At 35.2% G+C, this 22,522-nt stretch overlaps 1 protein-coding gene across 1 annotated transcript in view; it reads left to right on the top strand.

The window, feature by feature from the left end:
- Positions 1-715: 715 nt before the first annotated feature.
- The window catches only part of LOC131876559 (uncharacterized), a 34,647-nt gene continuing 12,840 nt past the window's right edge, over positions 716-22,522 (top strand). The window contains exon 1 of the mRNA XM_059221989.1: positions 716-1,056. Within this exon, the coding sequence (XP_059077972.1) occupies positions 716-1,056 (341 nt within the window). The remainder of the gene's footprint in view (positions 1,057-22,522) is intronic.

Here is a 22,522-nt window from a genome sequence, read left to right as displayed (position 1 = left end):
TAAGATGATGCTTATAAAAAGTGTAATGAGTTATGAGATGTTGTATGAGATCATGAGTGAATATTGAGAGTTTTATTGTGCAGTAATATGAGAAGCTCTGTATTGATGTGTTGTTGATGTATTGAGAAGAACTTAAGCGGATCTTATCAAGCACATAGGTGCTACATGCAAATCATTTTACAGTTGTTTTCCTAACAGTTGCAGCAGTCAAATACCCTAACTAGGCAGGTCCTAACATGCCTGAAATTGTAAATCCCCTAACAGGGTAGCTCATTAACTTGAGTCTAAATATGAGGTTTCTCCTAATAGGGAAAAGATTTTAATAGGGCTGAGGTAAATCCCTTAACTGGGTGACTCCTAACAGGGTCTGCTCCTAACTAGGCATATTTGTAAGACCTTAACCAGTCAAAGGTTTCTATTCTGAAAATAGTGAATCTTGTGGGTATTAACTCCCACTGTGGTTTTTACCTTTTGGGTTTCCGTGTATAAATATTTGTGTTATGTCAAGTTTGATATATTGGGTGTTAGCTTAGGTGGTGATATTTATTTTAGGTTTATTAAGCTTTAAGTTATTTAAAGTGGCGATCAGATTTGTGTTATTGTTTTTTCTTGCATTGATTCACTCCCCCTCTTCGTGCCTTATAAGTTTATCAATTGGTATCAAAGCCTAATTCCCTTAAGGATTAACCGCTTGGGAAAGATCCCTAAGGCTATCATGGGAGATATGAGTTATAGAGAGTTGTCTAATCAGCTTGCAAAAACTAAGGAAGCTCTAGACACATTGAAAGGCAAGTATAAAGACTCACTTTCTAAGAGAAGAGATTTTGCAGAACAATTGATGGAGTTTACTGAAAGTAATTATTTTGATGAAGAAAACACGGATGCATTGGTTAATGAGGTAGAAAAGTTGAATGATGACAAGGCAAATGTGAGGAGAGAGTTGGAATCCCTAACCATCAGGATGAGTCAAGAGCTTGAAGCAAGGAGGACAACTGAAGACAAGATCCGAGAAAAAGAACATGAGATCTTTAAGTTGAACCTGGAGATTGGAACTCTGTATGCTCATCTTCATGAGGAACAAGAGGAAAAAGAAGAAATAAAGGTTGATCTAGAAATGGAAATGTCTCTAAGAGAAAGTCTGATGAAAAAGAATGAAGATCTTACAAAGGAACTTGTTGATGCTAATGAAACACTTGCAAAGTTTAACAAAAGTTCTACTATGCTTGATGAACAGATTCAATCACAAAGGATGAAAAATGAGACACAAGGCTTGGGTTACACTACTTTTGAGAAAGGTGAGCCTTCCAGTACAAAGGACAACATTGAAGAAGCTATATCTGCACCTAAGATCCAGAAATCCACCAGTAAGAAACCCTACAAACCAATATGCTTTAATTCTCACAAGCCAGGACATCTTGCTAATTTTTGTAGATCTAATTCTTTTGATGGTTATAGCCCTAATGCCTATCAAGGATACAAACCTAGAACCTTTAATGGATATTGTTACACTTGCAACATGTATGGGCATAGAGCTGTTGAATGTAGGTATGGAGAAAATAATCTGACACCCCATATGAATCAGAGGTCTGGTGGAGATTGGAAAAGAACTTTTAATGAACAGAGAAATACTAATTGGAAGAGACCCTATGCTAACCGGTCTAGTCCCTATGAGATCGAAAAGAGAATGAATGTGATTTGCACAATCTATCATAACTACGGTCATGTAGCTATGAATTACAAAAGAAGGACGGGTAGAGGCAATGTTGGACCTTGGAGAGCATCTGGTATGTCATGTTTTCATTGTCACCAATCGGGACACCTTGCAAATTTTTGCAGAGCTAAAATGAGTCAACCGATAAATGAATATGCTGACCACAAAGGGAAGAAGAAAGTTGATGTAGAAGATACCAGAGAAGAGATGAACAAGATCTGAAAAAAGAAGAGTGATGATAAATCATCGAAAGATCCTAATTCTTCACCTAGTGTGGAGAACTCATCACCGACAAACTAAGTTGTTAAAAGGCTTAGGGGGAGCTTAATGTCAGATCCATTTCCGGATCCCCTATATGGTGTGCGGTAAGATAAATCAGTATATCTTGATGCTTTATGATGTTTTAAAGTGATTTTGTGATCAAACCAGTAGTATATTTGTTAGGATTAATGATAGTCCCAAAGATACTGAGAGGGGGGGTGAACTAGTATCTAAATGATTAACAGAATATTCAACCTTATTAAGAACTTTGCATTCCAAAATAGTGTACCGATAAATAAGAATTAATGCAAAAAATAGGAATAGTAAGGACATCATAGAAAACACACCATAACACAAGATGTTTAACGAGGAAACCTGGTGTGGGAAAAATCTCGGTGGGATTTGTGACCCACAATATTCATGCACTGGCCAATGAATAAATATTACTTACAATGAGGGGCTTACACATGCAGGAAGGCCAACTACCTAGAGCTCACTACTCAATAAGAGTTACACTGACTACAAAAGTGGATTATGAAATCCAATACAATGTACTGCTTCAAATGAGCATCAACTATGCCAGGTTTAGTACTGGTTTAAGCTCATACAATAACCAAAAACCTTTGTTGTCACTCATATCACCTTATACATAATTCACAACTCTTATCCATACCTTATACACAAATGACCTATAAGATCTCATACATATATATGAGTCTTTTACAATTTGCCTTGTCAGCTTTACAAAAGATAATTACAATTAAATACAATAAACAAAATTTTATTCCCTATCGGCTAGGGTGTCGATATGCATTGTTGCCGCTGTCAGTGAAGTATCTACTGGTGTCAGTGCTAGAAGGTTACAAGATGGTTACTAGTAGGTTTCCATCAATGACAACACCATCATTCTCATAAGAGTGTAGAATGCCAACAATCTCCCTCTTTGGCATTGATGGCAACACTCACGAGAAAAGTCCAAAAAGTTACCAAAAATATCTGCTCCCCCTGAGTAGATTATCTCCTCTGATTAAACATTTTTCTCTTTCTACTACTCCCCCTTTGACATCAATGACAAAGGTTGTCAAAATTATCAAACGAGTGCAAAAATGTCACCTCAAGGTTTGTAACCAATTGGTTACAATCTGAAATATGTCTGCCAAAACCAAATTTAAGCTTTGCATGGATATGTTGCTATCATTCAAGGTTGCCTGATTTTGTTGAATGGTGCTGGTAAGATGATGCATATGCTCTTCCGGTGATCTTTCTCCTTGAATTAATACCTTAGAGATCTCATTCCTCAAAGAGATAAGATTGTCTAGCTTGGGACCAAGTTTGTATTTAAGCTCTCTGGCATTTGCCTTAATCCTTGACTTCTCTTTCTCAAATTTCTCCATTCTCTCCTCCAAACCTGCTATTTCTTGCTCAATAACTGATATAGGTTCAGATGGACCAATTATGTTATCAGCTATATCATCTATCTCCTTTTGTACTCTGCTTATTTCTTCTTCAATATTCCTTTGTTAACAGATGTGGCTTGCATGTTTCTTTGTACAACTCCTTATATTCCAAAATTGTAGTATTAAGTGCTGGTAAAAGTGTGCTAATGTGTTGTGTGCACTTCTTTATTCTGTCCTCAAAGAATTTTTCCTTTTCCTTTTCAATTTTCTCTTTGAAGGTGTCCTCATTCACCTTATCAATTGCTATTACATTGTCAGTAATGAATTTGGACAATGTGTCCAACTGACCTAAAGAATCCTTTACATTACCTATATTACATTTTGGTGCAATCATCTTAAGAATTGGTATTTTATCATCAATTACCTTGTAGGCCAATGCATTATAGTCAGTTATCTTCTTGATAGAGTCTAGGAGTACCTCTGTCACATTGGTAGGCCTAAATTCACTTAATGAAGTACCAGATGTGTGACCAAATGTCTTGATTACCTCAGTGCTTCCAAAATTTGTAACCAATTTTCTTGTATCATCCTCTAGTGTATCAGCCTGTGTTTGCATTTCAACTATCAATGGTTTGGATTTCTCAGTGATTACCGGTTTCACTATCTCAATATGTACCTTAGCCTATGTCAGTTTCTCTATGTGCTCAGTTGCTGGTATATCTGTCTCAGTAGGTTTCTCAGTGCCAACATCTATACTACCAGTATTCATTCCAGTATCCAATGGTTTCTCAGTTTCTAGTGTTTTCTCTGTTTGGATTTCAACCTCAACATTCTTTGTCGGTTGCTCAGCAATGTTTCCACTGTCAGCAATATCATTCTTTACCTCTGTATTGTCCTTATCCACAACAATTTTCACTTCCTGAGTATCTACATTCATGGTGTATAGAATTTTGGATTCAGGGTTAGTGTCATCATGTGTGATACCTTCACTTTTAGTATCTGCTGGATCATCAGAATGTATCGGTGCAGTGTCCACAGGTGGTGGTAAGTTATCAATTATCTTGATATTCGGTATTCCACCAACTTTACTTTTCCCTTTGTCCTTATCCTTCTGATAAACTTTGAATGTTTTCTTTGGCCTGTTCAATTCTTCTTGTTTTTCTTTTTCCACAAAAAGATATCCCATTTATCAGCCGTTTCCTTTGCAATCTCATTAACTCTACCAACCATCAAACTTACTTGTTGGTGACCACTAGCAAAAACTGATCTGTTAGCTTCACAAATTAGATCATTAATTTCTTCTTTAAAGTTAACTTGATGTATAGCTAGAAGTTTTTCAACTTTGAGTTTCTTGTCTAATTCCATTACTACAATCCTCTTTGTATCTAATCTCCTATATAGTTCATTTGGTAAGTCATCCACAACTTCAATTAACACTTTCTTGTATATGTCTAGATGTAGAAATATACTATTTTCAATACTTTCATTTTCTGAGTCAGTGAATGTGTTATACAATTTGCTCACATTAGCCAAATTACCATCATCAGTTATTTCATTCAGCAAATTATCCAATGGAGGAATAACATGTTTTTGTTTCTTCTTGGGTGTTAGTTTCTTTGTCAGTTGCCTTACTGCTTGTTGTTTCTTTCTCAAGATTCTTGTTTTCTTGGGTGAAGGAGAGGGTACCAGTGAGGGTTTTCTCTTCCTATCAACTCTTTTGAATTCCATAGGTATCTCACTGTTAGATGATGTGTCAACTAGTGAAATGTGTGCCTTCGATTGCAGTCCTTCCAATTCACTAGCCTTTATACCAGTAATGTTTAGAACATTTTCTTTTAATTCCTTTACTTTCTTAGAAGCATCTCTTATGTATTTCTCTCTATTCTTCCTTTGCTTCATTGTTTGTACACCACTTTCAATTGTTTCTGCACTACCCAAAACTTCTTATGATGGTTCTCTAGATGCATCTAACAAAGCTTTCGCATAAGTCTCAATAATGTTTAGATCTACCTCATAACCCATTTCTGTTACCCATACAGTTCTAGGTAATACAACTTCCATCCATATTTCATCCTTTTTAATTACAAAATAGATTTCTTTATCATATTTATCCACTACACTCTGTGGTAGTCTTTCTCTTGTTTTCATCTTGGTTTGGAAAGCTTTGAAGTATTCAGTGACATTGTTTTCCTTAGTAGTACCCATGCTAGTGAAAGCTTCTTGCAATTGTTTTCCTATCGGTATGTCATATCCAAAGTCTTTTTGTCCAATACTGGGGATCTCTTTTGTGAAATACAACATAAGGCATACTAAGAGATTACCAAAATGAAATATTCCTTTCTTGTCTCCTTTTATCTTTTTCAAGTTATCTATTAGTTCATCCTTCAACCATTAGCACACATCAATTTTTGCATTATTGTTTACCATTTCATAAGCACTGTTAATGCAAAGACTAGAAACTGAGTTAAGTATGTTTGCATGTGTAGTCTTGTAACCTAAAATCATACTTATGAATCTCACATTTATGTCCTTGATGTCATTTACTCTTAGAGATCTACTATCAGATGTTGCTATGGTTAAGGTCATGACTTTTTGTTAGGAACCTTCTTAGTTTTGTCTGGTCTGCTGTCGGTAGAGGGTAAACCTTTTATTGCTCTGATTGCTTGTCGGGTGAATTTGCAGACTGAATATAACCAAAGAAATTCTCCATGTTCCCTACTTAGGACAATTCTTACTACTTCCTTCAGAAATTCAGTGATGTTCAAAATTTCCACAAAACCTAAAGTCTCAATAATCTTGTGCTCAAGTTTGACAATGCCATTTTCATCACAAATTACGGTTTTAAACATCTTTAACAACTCCTCAGAACCTAATTCTTCAATATTTCAGTGAATATAAATCCTAGGGTCTTCAGCATAAGCTACACCTTTAGGAATCTTTGAAAATGTGCCTATGGAATCATCTTGCTTAGCTATTTGAGGAATAATTTTGAATACGGACCTAGGGTGTTTTATGTTTTCCACAACAATAGGGTTTGAAATAAATTTGGGAGCAAAAGAAGAAGCCATTTGAAAAATACCTTTATCTTCCTGATAATGTCTAAATGCTTGAAAGAAATTGCTTCACACCTTCACCTTGAATGCCTTTGCTCGGATTTCGTGCTCTCTGCTAATTTGAATGCTTGGTGAATCAAAAATGAGGGAAAACCAATGATTAATAATGACTTTTCCTTCAACAACCGCATTAAATTCTCATCGGTTAAGTGAAAACTTAACACATCTACTGGTAGAGAAGAAATCTATCTTCTCACCATCAACCGAGGGTAATCTGCATGATATTCAACTTGCTGCAATACCCCCAAAGGGTTACTTCTCAGTGGAATGAAGAATCTTCGGCCGGTGGAGTAATACTCTATTCTACCAATGAAGAAATAGTCTCATCAACATTCTGATATGTCTTCCTAATCCATTGTTTTGAAAATTCTTTCTTTACCTCATCAACCTTTTCTTTGCCTTTCAAACTGAGTCCTTTATTATTCTCCAATGAAGTCTTGCTTCTACAAAATTTTGCAATATGTCCAATTTTTTTAGAAGCATAACAAGTCACATTATTCTTCTGAATATCCTTTCCATATGATATGCCGGTTTGTGCTCTACATTGATTAGATAAGTGTCCAAATCTTCCACAAACATAACATTTCACATTCATTCTGCAGTTTTTTGAATTATGACCAACTTTGTTGCATTTGGAACATTGACCGGTGGGTGCATTGATGTTCTGATTGTTTCTGAATCTACACTGATTTTCTCTATGACCATTTTTTTTATAGTTAAAGCATTTCCCATTAAATTTGTAAGCATTAGGCTGTCTTACCAGTTTACTGTGATCATGATTGTTTGCAATACTAGAACTTTCTCCAACTTCAAATCCAAGTCCATTAGTATCTCCATTAGGTTTTTGATTTTTCAGCATGTTATCAAGTTCCTCTAAAATTTTCTTGAATTTCTCTTTGTGTTGATTTGCAGTAGCCAACTCATTTTCCAGAATTCCTTTTTGTCTCATAAGTTCAGTTTTATCATGTTGCATGTGAATTAGATCTTCCTTCAACATATCATTTTCATGACTGAGTCTTAGATTTTCATTTCCAGCATCATTGAGTCTCCTAGTCAAGTCATCTTCATTCTTCTTTCTATCTTCAATGTCTTTACAAAATCTCATAGTCATATCTTGCATTTCATTTCTCATAGTACTATTTTCTTGTCTCAACTTGTTCACAAGTTCATTAAGAGTTTCCTTTTCATCATTATCATTCTGCATCTTCTCATGAAGTTCTTTTCTTTTATTTCTAGCTATAGTAAGATTCTCCTTAAGTCCTTGAATGAATTCTTGTGCAGTCCTTAGATCATCTTCAAGTTTGATATTTTTCAACTTTTCTGCATCATAGTCTACAAGAGCTCCTTCCAATTGTTTTCTTAAGTTCTCTATCTGTACCGGTGTCAGAATCTTCCTCAAGCTATTAGGATTTTGAAAATAGAGATCCAGGATCTGATACCAATTGTTAGGATTAATGATAGTCCCAAAGATACTGAGAGGGGGGGGGGGGGGGGGCGAATCAGTGTCTAACCAGTTAATAAAATATTCAACCTTATTAAGAACTTTGCATTCCAAAATAGTGTACCAGTAAATAAGAATTAATGCAATAAATAGGAATAGTAAAGACAACATAGAAAACACACCATAACACAAGATGTTTAACGAGGAAACCTGGTGTGGGAAAAACCTCGGTGGGATTTGTGACCCACAATATTCACTCACTGGCCAATGAATAAATATTACTTACAATGAGGGGCTTGCACATGCAGGAAGGCCAACTACCTAGAGCTCACTGCTCAATAAGAGTCACATTGACTACAAAAGTGGATTATGAAATCCAATACAATGTACTACTTCAAATCAGCATCAACTATGCCAGGTTTAGTACCAGTTTAAGCTCATACAATAACCAAAAACCTTTGTTGTCACTTATATCAACTTATACATAATTCACAACTCTTATCCATACCTTATACACAAATGACCTATAAGATATCATACATATATATGAGTCTTTTACAATATGCCTTGTCGTCTTTACAAAAGATAATTACAATTAAATAAAATAAACAAAAGTTTATTCCCTGTCAAATGGGGTGTCGATATGCATTGTTGCCGCTGCCAGTGAAGTATCTGCCGATGTCGATGCTTGCCATTGGATTTACCAGATAAGTGCTAGATGGTTTCCAACAGGTTGCCATCAATGACAACACCACCATTCTCATAAGAGTGTAGAATGCCAACAATATTGAATGGTGTTTTAGGGTTTGTTTGTTTATACAACTAGTAATTGCAAAGAAGGTTAGAAAGGAAGTTGAAGAGTTTTCTTAGCAACAAGGTTTAACCAAGGAGACAATAGTAGAGGCTAGAGAAAAATATGAAGATAAACGAGAAGGAGCATCCAATGCCCCAACCGATACCAACACCAGTATGAAGACATGAAGTGTTTGATAGTTCTGATACTTAATATAAGTACAGATCCGATAGCCAACAAGATGAGAGGGGGGGGTGAATCATACAAACTTAATCATTAATGAAAACATCAGATTCAACCCTGGTAACATATATCAGTCATAGAATAAAAACTGTCAAACATGCAAACTCAAAAGCATATGAACAATATAAACCTCATAACACCAGATTTAACGTGGAAACCCAAATAGGGAAAAACCATTGTGGGATTTCAAACCCACTAAGAAATATACTCTTCTAGAGTATGCTCGATTAAAAGCCAATCCTGTTAAAGATTACAAAACACATTGCTAGATGTGACCCGGTTAAGGGATTTCCCTCAGATTTGTTAGGATCTTCACTTTGTTAGAAGTGACCTTGTCAAAGGATTTCAAACACTCATTTAGAATGTCACCTTGTTAGAGGATTTACTTATAAGACTGTTAAGTCCACTCGGTTAAGAGATTTCCTGTTACTTTCACAAGCTAACAGTAATACAATCTATTTGCAACTTTACATCTAAAATGCTAAAGCAGATTCTTATTTGTTCAACACAATCTAGACATAGAACTATTCTTGTCTATCTATTGGGCATCAATACTCTATTATTCCAACAGGTCTTCAAGCTTCTGTGCTTGGGGATCACTATGTAGCATCCCTGTGCATACACTTGCCCACATACACTATTTATCAACAGTTCCTTATTTATAAACAATCATCTAACTGCTTAATCTCCTTGATCACATTTCCCATGATCAATCATAGCCATCAGATCTTCAATCTTGTCCAGGTTCATTGTATCTTATGATCTGAAAAATGTTTTACCCTACCTTGGAACTTGCACAATCATCTTGGAACTTGTGTTAGGGTAATGCGGTTCAATCTGAGTTGTAGATCTTCTTGCCGACTTTCCATTGCCTTAGATTTGTTAACAAACTTCTTCCACAACTTGCCAATCATTGATCCGCTCCAGCTCATCAGCATCTTTCATTAAATATCACATGTAAACATTTAATGCATTCTGTTATAGCTCGGTTACAACTCGGTGAATACTAAACTTTACTCGGTAGACATTCTGTCTTCATTAACCGACTGCGATAACCTTAGGGTTTACCGACTAGGTTCTTTCCCTGATAACATAGTGTAGTATTAACCTTTACATTTTACAATATATGTATGATGTTAAAAATATCTAAAACATCAAGATCTCATCATTGTTTGACTCGATAGAGTTTCCCATTGAATAACTTATCCCTATATTCATCATATTCTTTCATGTGTCTTTACCAACTTCTTTATAATCTTCATATCATATTTCTTAAGATATGGCAACATCATACTGAATTAGAAAATCAATTTCTTGACATCAATGACAAAATAATAATATCAAGATAGTAAAACATATTTAATCAGTTATGTCCATAATCATCAACAACCTTCTCAATATCCTTCTTATATTGCCAACAATCTCCCCCTTTGGCATTGATGGCAAAACCAATTGATTTGACTGTTAAGAATTCGGATTGCTGTGATTTTGAAATGTTGAAATGCTCTCCCCCATACATCAAACTTCTCTTCTGGTTTTCTCTCAATCTTCTCAGGTCTTCTCCTCCTGCTAGTCTTCTCCTCATTTAGTCTTCTCCCCCTTGGGTAGATCTTCTCCCCCTTTGACAACAATGCCAAAAAGAAAAGAATTAAAACATAAGTTGTTTCTGTAAGAAGTTATTTCCTGCCGATGTGTATCAACTGAGTCTCAGTTAGCATTTCTTTACAATTCCTATTCTTTGTATCATTATCTGTATTATCCCAATATTGTTCTAGTACACTTTCAGAAAAGCATTCTTAAAGTGTATCACTCCAGCATCAGCTCCCTAAAAGATATTCAATAGATTCATCGAAGTGATACTTTCACCGAACTCGGTTAGTGAGTAAAAGATAGGGGTAGGACCCCTAAATTACTTCTGAGATATTCAAAAGCATCCTTTGGTAGTGGCTTGGTGAAGATATCAGCTATTTGTTCCTTTGTGTTAACATATTCCACCACCACTTTCTTTTCATGAGCTTCTTTTCTAAGATAATGATATTTGATAGATATGTGCTTTGTCTTAGAGTGCATAACATGGTTCTTTGAAATATTAATGGCACTAGTATTATCACAGAATATAGTTACTAGCTCGGTAACTTTCTCATTTATTCCTTCCAACAATTGTTTGATCCATGCAATGTTGGTACAATTCAGTGCTGCAGCAACACATTCAGCTTCGGCTGTTGACTAAGAAACACATCCTTGTTTCTTGCTAAGCCAACTCACTAGTCTTTCTCCTAAGAAGAAAGCTCCTCCACTTGTGCTTTTCCTGTCATCAATGTTGCCTACCCAATCAGCATCAGTATAGACTTTCAAATCAAAATCATTTCCTTTCTGATATACTAAGCCATAATCTTCAGTGCCTTTCAAGTATCTGAAAATTCTTTTGATTGCTATCATGTGTATTTCCTTAGGATCTGCAGAGAATCTTGCAACAATACCTACTACATGTTCTATATCAGGCCTACTGTGAACAACATATTGTAGTTTTCCAATCATGGATCGGTAGAGTGTCTTATCAACAGATGCAGATTCATCATTCTTTGATAGTTTGCAGTTTGTAGTCATAGGAGTACTTACTGGCTTTGAATCCTCCATTCCAAATTTCTTCAAGATTTCCTTTATGTATTTGGATTGAGTAATGAAAATTTCATTTTTCATTTGCAGTATCTGTAAGCCTATAAAAATACTTTATCTCACCGATTAATGACATCTCAAATTCTTTGCTCATTTCATTTCCAAAGTTCTTGCATAAAGAGTCATTTCCACAAAATATAATATCATCAACAAATATGGCTGAGATTAGTATTCCATTTTCATCATTCTTCATGTACATGTTGTTGTTCTCACTTGTCCTTATAAAATCAATCTTAATCAAATAAGAGTGCAGTCTTTCATACCATGCTCTAGGTGCTTGTTTCAAACCATATAAAGCTTTGTTCAATTTACATACCTGATCTTTATTATTGTCTTCAACAAATCCTTCAAGTTGTTCAATGAAAACTTCTTCTTCTAATATTCCATTCAGAAATGCAGATTTGACATCCATTTGATATACCTTGAAGTTTTTGAAAGCAGCATATGCCAACAATGTTCTAACTCCTTCAACTCTGGCAACACGTGCAAAAGTCTCACCATAATCAATTCCTTCTTCTTGGGCATAACCTTTACAAACCAATCTTGCTTTGTTCCGAATGACCTCTCCTTTCTCATTTAGCTTGTTTCTGAAGATCCACTTTGTACCGATTACATTTTTGTCCTTAGGTCTTGGGACTAGTGTCCATGTGTCATTCTTCTTGATTTGATCAATCTCTTCAGTCATAGCATTTATATAATCTTCACTGTTGAATGCCTCTTTTACTATTCTTGGTTCAAATTCAGATATCAAACATGTGTTCTATCTCAGTTTGTTCCTTGTCATCACTGGATCATCCTTATCTCCTATAATCTAACTTGGTGCATGATGTCTTCTGACATATTTGGCTAATACAAGCTCGGTAGGCTCTGTATGATCCTCTTCATCACTTGGTAACTGGATATCTTCCTCATTTCCTTCAACAGTTATCTTGGTAGGACTTTTTGGTTGCACATAGACAAATTCATCATAGTCTTCTGGTTCTTTGGAATTCCTGTCATCAGTTCTTTCTGCAAATTCATCAATTTTCACATTTGCACTTTCTACTATTTTGTTAGATGATTTGATCAGACATTTCAATGTTTTGCTTCTAGAAGAATATCCTAGAAATGTTCCTTCTTCACTTTTCTAATCAAACTTGCCATTTCTATCATCTTTATGAACATAGCATTTGCTTCCAAAGATCTTAAAATAACTTACGTTAGGTTTCTTGCCATACCAGATTTCATAAGGTGTCTTCAAAGTACCATTCTTCAATTGAACTCGGTTCAAGGTGTAAACAACTATGCTTATTGCTTCTCTCCAAAAATTTTGTGGAACCTTCTTCTCAATCATCAGTGTTCTAGCACAATCCACAATAGATCTGTTTCTTCTTTCAGCTATTCCATTATGTTGTGGAGTCCTTGGTGTAGAGACTTGTCTTTTAATACCATGATCATTGCAAAATAGGTTGAACTCATCAGATGTGAACTCTCCTCCTCTATCTGATCTAAGACATTTCAATTGTCTTCTTGTTTCATTTTCAACTCTAGCCTTGTACCACTTAAACATTTGAAAAGCTTCTGATTTTTCTTTTAAAAACATTACTGACATCATCCTTGAATAATCATCCACAAATAATATGAAATACTTATCACCATAATAACTTTGAACTTTCATAGGACCACAAAGATCAGTGTGCACAAGATCTAAAATTCCTTTAGAAGTGTAGGACTTACTTGTAAAGCTGGATCTTGTCATCTTGCCCATTTGGCATCCTTGGCACATAGCATTTTTAGGTTTTTCAAGACTCGGTAGACCTCTTACTCTGTGCTTCTTACTTATCTTTATTAGATTATCAAAATTAACATGACAAAACCTTTTATGCCATAACCAGGTGTTATCAATCTTTGCATGCAAACACTTATTGTGAGTTGAGTCAAGGTGAAATGTATTACCTTTTGTTTGTGTTCTGGTAGCAGCTAACTTTCCATTTTTGTCATGAACTTTGACAATTCCTTTCTGAAATTCTATTCGGTAACCTGTGTTGTTTAGTTGTGCTACACTCAACAAATTATATTTCAAACCTTCAACCCAATAAACATCATTGCATCTTGCATTATCAAGAAGTGTTATGGATCCTTTACCTCTTATCGGACATGGTGCATCATTACCAAATCTAACATAGCCTCCATCATAATCTTCTAACATAACAAACTTGTGTTTATCTCCTGTCATATGATGTGAGCATCCACTATCTATAATCCAAGAATCATTAGTGTTTATGTGAGATATTAGGGATTTTTCTTCATACCTTTCTTCATCTGATCCATCCTTGATAGCCACATAAACAACTTCCTCTGTATCAGTCTCATCTTCAGATTCCTCATCAGCAATTAAGAAGGTCTTTCTATCTCTTCTTCTGAAGTCTCGATGACCTCTATAATGATTATCTTTCTATCTGTCATCTCAGTAATCTCTCTTTTCAGTGAAATCTTTGTCAGGATAGTTAGAAGCCATATGTCCAATCTTATCACAATTGAAACATTTCAAGGGTAGTTTTCCCTTATACTTACCTTTGCCTCTTGGTAACCTTTTGGCCAATAGTGCTTCAAACTCTTCTTGTTTTCTGATTTCTTCATATAGTTTGTGTACCTCCTCCATGTTCTTTCGAAATATTTCACTTGCTCCACTATGATCTCCTTCAGAGTACTTATACTTTCTTTCATTGTAATCATTAGATTCATTCAGATGAAAAGAACTAAATGCAGATTTAACTTTATTTACCGATGACCCACTGTTATCAAAATTACTTAACTCACATGCATGTAGCTTACCAATAGTAGCATCCAAGGAAACTGGCATATTAGGTATAGACCTCAATTCATTGATTGCAGAGACTCGGATTGCATAGGCAGGTAGAAGGGTTCTTAAAAACTTACTTGTCACATCCTTTTCTTCAATAGTTCCTCCTGCTCCCTTGATTTGATTTACAATCTCCTTTAGTCTTGTATTGTACTGGGTTATGTTCTCACCTTCATTCATCCTCATAGATTCAAGTTGTCCTCTTAGACTATCAACTTTTGCTCTTTGAACATGTTCACCTCCTCCATATATAGATATGAGCTTAGTCCACATAGCCTTCGCATCATTGTAGCCTTCTAGATCATTAAACTCAGAATCGGTCAATGCAAATGTTATTTCAATCATTGCTTGAATGTATTCTTGCTTTGCCTTTATCTCTTCCATAGTCAATGGATAGGTGCTCAATGTAACAAAATCATTCTCTAGATAGTATATAGCATATTCTCCAACTCCTGATAGATGTAGCTTCATCCTTTTCTTCCATGTAGAGAAACATGACTTATTCAGCTTAGGTGCATCCCTCTTATACATCTTTGGATCTTTAACTCAAGTGCCTTTAAACTTTCCTTTTGGAGTCCAAGGCTCTGATACCAATTGATAGTTTCGATACTTAATATAAGTATAGATCCAGTAGCCAACAAGATGAGAGGGGGGGGTGAATCATACAAACTTAATCATTAATGAAAACATTAGATTCAACCTTGGTAACATATATCAGTCATAGAATAAAAACTGTCAAACATGCAAACTCAAAAGCATATGAACAATATAAACCTCATAACACCAGATTTAACATGGAAACCCAAATAGGGAAAAACCATTGTGGGATTTTGGACCCACTAAGAAATATACTCTTCTAGAGTATGCTCGGTTAAAAGCCAATCCTGTTAAAGATTACAAAACACATTGCTAGATGTGACCCGGTTAAGCGATTTCCCTCAGATTTGTTAGGATCTTCACTTTGTTAGAAGTGACCTTGTCAAAGGATTTCAAACACTCATTTAGAATGTCACCTTGTTGGAGGATTTACTTATAAGACTGTTAAGTCCACTCGGTTAAGAGATTTCCTGTTACTTTCACAAGCTAATAGTAATACAATCTATCTGCAACTTTACATCTAAAATGCTAAAGCAGATTCTTATTTGTTCAACATAATCTAGACATAGAACTATTTTTGTCTATCTATTGGGCATCAATACTCTATTATTCCAACAGGTCTTCAAGCTTCTATGATCAGTGATCACTATGTAGCATCCCTATGCATACACTTGCCTGCATACATTGTTTATCAACAGTTCCTTATTTATAAACAATCATCTAACCGCTTAATCTCCTTGATCACATTTCCCATGATCAATCATAGCCATTAGATCTTCAATCTTGTCCAGGTTCATTGTATCTTACGATCTGAAAAATGTTTTACCCAGCCTCGGAACTTGTACAATCATCTTGGAACTTGTGTTAGGGTAATGCGGTTCAATCTGAGCTGTAGATCTTCTTGTCGACTTTCCATTGCCTTAGATTTGTTAACAAACTTCTTCCATGGCTTGCCAATCATTGATCTGCTCTAGCTCATCAGCATCTTTCATTAAATATCACATGTAAACATTTAATGCATTCTATTATAGCTCGGTTACAACTCGGTGAATACTAAACTTTACTCAGTAGACATTCTGTCTTCATTAACCGACTGCGATAACCTTAGGGTTTACCAACTAGGTTCTTTGCCTGATAACATAGTGTAGTATTAACCTTTACATTTTACAACATATGTATGATATTAAAACAATCTAAAACATCAAGATCTCATCATTGTCTGACTCGGTAGAGTTGCCCATTGAATAACTTATCCCTATATTCATCATATTCTTTCATGTGTCTTTACCGACTTCTTTATAATCTTCATGTCATATTTCTTAAGATATGGCAACATCATACTGAATTAGAAAATCAATTTCTTGACATCAATGACAAAATAATAATATCAAGATAGTAAAATCAGTTATGTCCATAATCATCAACAACCTTCTCAATATCCTTGTTATATTGCCAACAATCTCAAGGTTAAGAACTAGAAACCTTCCAAGATACAATTCAAGAGAAAAGGTAAAGTCATTGAGCCCCCTACACCTAGAGCATCAGTAACTATAGGGAAGAGGAAAAAGGAGCAAGCAAAGAAACCGACAACTGGTGATGATGAAGAAATTGAATCCGAAGGTGAGAAGAAAGCTCTAAGAGCTAGTGGCAAAAAGTCAAAGGTTGTAGGAGCATCTACTGTCAAATCCGTCAAGAAACCGGTAACTAAACCTACACCTTTTGAAAAGATGTTAATGCATATTAAGGAATATTGTGTTCTTAATTGTTTGGATAAACTATATGATAAGTTTAGTGAGGATGATCAAAGGTAGATAGAGGATGCATTTGTTTTTGTGATGAATAAATATAGTAAAGTCCTAATTGAATTACAAGGGTAGATTTCAAATTCTTTGTATGATAAGCTTGATGCTAGATGGCAGACAACCATAAAACATGATAGAGAATTTATTGAATTTATTCTTAAAAACTTACAACCTGAAGCCACAAAGGAGGAGATAGATGAAATTATTGCAAAGGCTAAATCATCTTTTAGATCTAAGAAAAGATTGACAAGACTGTTAATTAGTGAGACCCAATTAGTTCATATGGAAATTGAGCAGATACTGAAGAAGTTACTGGGATTAATAGTTGATGGGGAGGAAGAGCAACTAGAGAAATTCAAAGCAGAAGATATTCTAGACAATATTGATATCAGTGATTTTACACCTGATGAGATTGCTATGGGAAACCAACTGGTAGATGAAGAAGAAAAGACAGCCGGTAAATGTACAAACTAAAACAGTTATAATTCCAGATGATGATATAGAAGTTAAGGTAACTGGTACTGAGGAGGAAAAGAAATATCACACTGAGGATATATAGGTTGAAGGTGCTCAGATGACTAAAAAATAGGAATAGGAACCGAAGAGAGGAGAATAAAAGTAGACTAAGAAAGAGCCATCAGTGATCACTGAAATAGTTGATACACAGACACCACCAGTAATGGACAAGGAGAAGATAGAAGAGGAAGAATTGAAACCAAAACCTAAAGTGATAGAAGAAGAGGAAGAATTGAAACCAGAACCTAAAGTGATATCTCTATCACTCACTTCTAAGAAGAAAATTGATGATGATGAGGATGATGATGCATTAAGTATACAAGGACCCATCAATATTGATGCAAGAGCACCGGTCTAGTTCTTACTAGTTGGGCAGTTTTCAGTGGAATTGCTTGAGAGAGTGGCATTTCTTCTGGTTTGAGTGTTTAGTGTTGTGGTTTAAAATTTATTCCCTTGTGTTCATGATCCTTGTCATGTTCGAGTTTCATGGCATTTGGCTTTGTTTTCGATGAGATGTGGATTTTGGTATTGGCCCGGTTGATATGTTCTTACTGGTTAGTCTGGCAGTGTGTTGAGCAAAGTTAGATCAGGTTGCAGTTGACCTCTTTGACTTGTGGATCATTGGAGATGTTGCTTTGGGCCTTGGCCGGTATTCCCAGAGGTTCATGCATCATTTTATGTTTTTGTGTTTATTCTTAGTGATTTGAGCCGACATGTTACCGTTGCATATTTCATGAACCGGTTAGTCTTTGGTCCGACTTGATTGAGTTGTAATCATTTGCGGATGGTATAAATGGAAGCCTATGAATAATTTGAGAAGATATAAGTTAGAAGATTAGAGACAAAGTCTTGAGATTGAGAAAAGATGTAGATCTGGCGAGGATCTGAACTGGTGGACTAAGGCCAGAAGGTTGAGGTTTGAATTAGGGTAGAATCGACAGACTGTTCCCGAAAGCTGAATTGATGTGTAAATCATCTACAGATCTTATATTTGTGTTGTAAGCATTGTTTGTATCCTAGACTGTGATCCAACATGTGGCATGTGTAACTCTTTAGATTGTAATAAGATTTATTCATATTGTTTACTGGTTATGTGTTGTGTCTCGTTACCAGTTGTTCTTTCTACTATTTCTGGCATCTTGTTACCGATTACCGGTATGTTGTGCATGATTTATATGTTAAGCTGCAAGGTTGGGTTGTCCTTCATTGGACCTCCCTGCTTTGACTATGTCAAATATGGATGCATTGAGTTCTATAGAACTAATGGAGATTGCAATTGCCATGCAATCTAGAGCTAAGAAGAAAAGAATGAAGGAACAACAAAAGGAAGATCAAACTATACATTGTGCAGTTGAGATTTTGTCTAGTCTATTATCAGAGATGAACACTAATAGATTGTCTACACCGATTGATAAGTTAAATCAATTGGTTGTTGATACTGGTGAATAGATGAAAAGTTTTGAAGATGCAACATATTTGAATGTGGAAAATAAATTTAAAAAGAAAAGAAATCAATTGATGAATGATATTGATAAAGACAAAGTTGCTCTGACAGTTAATAAAGATCATATTAAAGATGCAATTGAAACCAGAGGTAAAATCCTATCCACTATTACAAAGTTTTCATTATTTTGTGATGATCTGATGAAAAGGAAACAGGAAGTTGAAAAGGAACTTGAAGTTCTAAGTGAATCATTTATCCCTCTAAATGACTCTACTATAACTTATGGTAGATTGGTTGTTGAACTTCAACATAAGCTAAAATATTATGAGAATGAATAGGTCAAAAGGACTAAGTCACTACAGGAGCTACAAACACTTTTGATCCCTAAGGTTGAAATTTTGCAAAGAGGCTACAAGGAAATTGTAGCTATTCTAGCTACACCTGAGATGAGTACAATTGATTATATGGAGAAGCTGGCTTGCCAAATAAGAACACATGTTGAGATAACCAACACTCTTTTGGAAACTTGGCACAATGATTTGAAGCAGTTACAGTCTCATTTTGGAGATGCATTTTCTAAGATGGCATTGTAAAACATTTTGAAATTTTATATCTATATATGATAAGAAATTTTTTTGGATGTATATTGCATTTATCTTTCAAGTATTTGCTTACCTTTGCCATTGTTGTCAAAGGGGGAGTAGTTTTATGAGGTAAAATTTTGAATTGTAATGGGGAATAGTAGATAAGTCTTGTAAAATGTTGTAATTGCTAAGGGGGAGTATGTGTCCTAAATTGAGTCAATTTTTGTATTGCACACTTAGACAAAAATATTCCTAAGTGTTGACATCAATGCCAAAGGGGGAGATTGTTGGCTTGATGATGATGTTTTGATGTACTAGGTTGATTGATGACTTGTTCTATGTTGTCATTGATAGAAATTATGTTTTGATAGTCATCTAAGTCTTTTAGGTCAACTGCTAAAGCATAACCAGTAGAGGAGACAGTTTATCAGTGAATCGATAAATAGGACTTCCACCGGTAAATAGGAACAGAGTTGTATTCAAAGCAACCGGTATGAGAGATCAATAAAAAGTTAGGTGATGTGGTTTTGCAAGAGTGTTGGAGATTGTATCAGGTAGCTATGTTTCATACCGTAGTGGCAGACTCAACAGGATGAACGAGTTATGATGTAAAGAGAAGTCAATCATGAAGAATAGCTAACCGATAGAACAAAGTCACTAAGATCGGTAAATCAGTAAACATAATGTTTTATTTTTGAGTTATTAAGTTGGTGTTTATTCTTAGTGATTTGAGCCGACATGTTACCGTTGCATATTTCATGAACCGGTTAGTCTTTGGTCCGACTTGATTGAGTTGTAATCATTTGCGGATGGTATAAATGGAAGCCTATGAATAATTTGAGAAGATATAAGTTAGAAGATTAGAGACAAAGTCTTGAGATTGAGAAAAGATGTAGATCTGGCGAGGATCTGAACTGGTGGACTAAGGCCAGAAGGTTGAGGTTTGAATTAGGGTAGAATCGACAGACTGTTCCCGAAAGCTGAATTGATGTGTAAATCATCTACAGATCTTATATTTGTGTTGTAAGCATTGTTTGTATCCTAGACTGTGATCCAACATGTGGCATGTGTAACTCTTTAGATTGTAATAAGATTTATTCATATTGTTTACTGGTTATGTGTTGTGTCTCGTTACCAGTTGTTCTTTCTACTATTTCTGGCATCTTGTTACCGATTACCGGTATGTTGTGCATGATTTATATGTTAAGCTGCAAGGTTGGGTTGTCCTTCATTGGACCTCCCTGCTTTGACTATGTCAAATATGGATGCATTGAGTTCTATAGAACTAATGGAGATTGCAATTGCCATGCAATCTAGAGCTAAGAAGAAAAGAATGAAGGAACAACAAAAGGAAGATCAAACTATACATTGTGCAGTTGAGATTTTGTCTAGTCTATTATCAGAGATGAACACTAATAGATTGTCTACACCGATTGATAAGTTAAATCAATTGGTTGTTGATACTGGTGAATAGATGAAAAGTTTTGAAGATGCAACATATTTGAATGTGGAAAATAAATTTAAAAAGAAAAGAAATCAATTGATGAATGATATTGATAAAGACAAAGTTGCTCTGACAGTTAATAAAGATCATATTAAAGATGCAATTGAAACCAGAGGTAAAATCCTATCCACTATTACAAAGTTTTCATTATTTTGTGATGATCTGATGAAAAGGAAACAGGAAGTTGAAAAGGAACTTGAAGTTCTAAGTGAATCATTTATCCCTCTAAATGACTCTACTATAACTTATGGTAGATTGGTTGTTGAACTTCAACATAAGCTAAAATATTATGAGAATGAATAGGTCAAAAGGACTAAGTCACTACAGGAGCTACAAACACTTTTGATCCCTAAGGTTGAAATTTTGCAAAGAGGCTACAAGGAAATTGTAGCTATTCTAGCTACACCTGAGATGAGTACAATTGATTATATGGAGAAGCTGGCTTGCCAAATAAGAACACATGTTGAGATAACCAACACTCTTTTGGAAACTTGGCACAATGATTTGAAGCAGTTACAGTCTCATTTTGGAGATGCATTTTCTAAGATGGCATTGTAAAACATTTTGAAATTTTATATCTATATATGATAAGAAATTTTTTTGGATGTATATTGCATTTATCTTTCAAGTATTTGCTTACCTTTGCCATTGTTGTCAAAGGGGGAGTAGTTTTATGAGGTAAAATTTTGAATTGTAATGGGGAATAGTAGATAAGTCTTGTAAAATGTTGTAATTGCTAAGGGGGAGTATGTGTCCTAAATTGAGTCAATTTTTGTATTGCACACTTAGACAAAAATATTCCTAAGTGTTGACATCAATGCCAAAGGGGGAGATTGTTGGCTTGATGATGATGTTTTGATGTACTAGGTTGATTGATGACTTGTTCTATGTTGTCATTGATAGAAATTATGTTTTGATAGTCATCTAAGTCTTTTAGGTCAACTGCTAAAGCATAACCAGTAGAGGAGACAGTTTATCAGTGAATCGATAAATAGGACTTCCACCGGTAAATAGGAACAGAGTTGTATTCAAAGCAACCGGTATGAGAGATCAATAAAAAGTTAGGTGATGTGGTTTTGCAAGAGTGTTGGAGATTGTATCAGGTAGCTATGTTTCATACCGTAGTGGCAGACTCAACAGGATGAACGAGTTATGATGTAAAGAGAAGTCAATCATGAAGAATAGCTAACCGATAGAACAAAGTCACTAAGATCGGTAAATCAGTAAACATAATGTTTTATTTTTGAGTTATTAAGTTGGTGTTTATTCTTAGTGATTTGAGCCGACATGTTACCGTTGCATATTTCATGAACCGGTTAGTCTTTGGTCCGACTTGATTGAGTTGTAATCATTTGCGGATGGTATAAATGGAAGCCTATGAATAATTTGAGAAGATATAAGTTAGAAGATTAGAGACAAAGTCTTGAGATTGAGAAAAGATGTAGATCTGGCGAGGATCTGAACTGGTGGACTAAGGCCAGAAGGTTGAGGTTTGAATTAGGGTAGAATCGACAGACTGTTCCCGAAAGCTGAATTGATGTGTAAATCATCTACAGATCTTATATTTGTGTTGTAAGCATTGTTTGTATCCTAGACTG

The sequence above is a fragment of the Cryptomeria japonica genome, chromosome 6 (assembly GCF_030272615.1).
Source record: "Cryptomeria japonica chromosome 6, Sugi_1.0, whole genome shotgun sequence".
NCBI lineage: Eukaryota > Viridiplantae > Streptophyta > Pinopsida > Cupressales > Cupressaceae > Cryptomeria > Cryptomeria japonica.
Note: the sequence above shows the minus strand (reverse complement) of the source record. Positions and strands in the feature narration are given on the sequence as shown.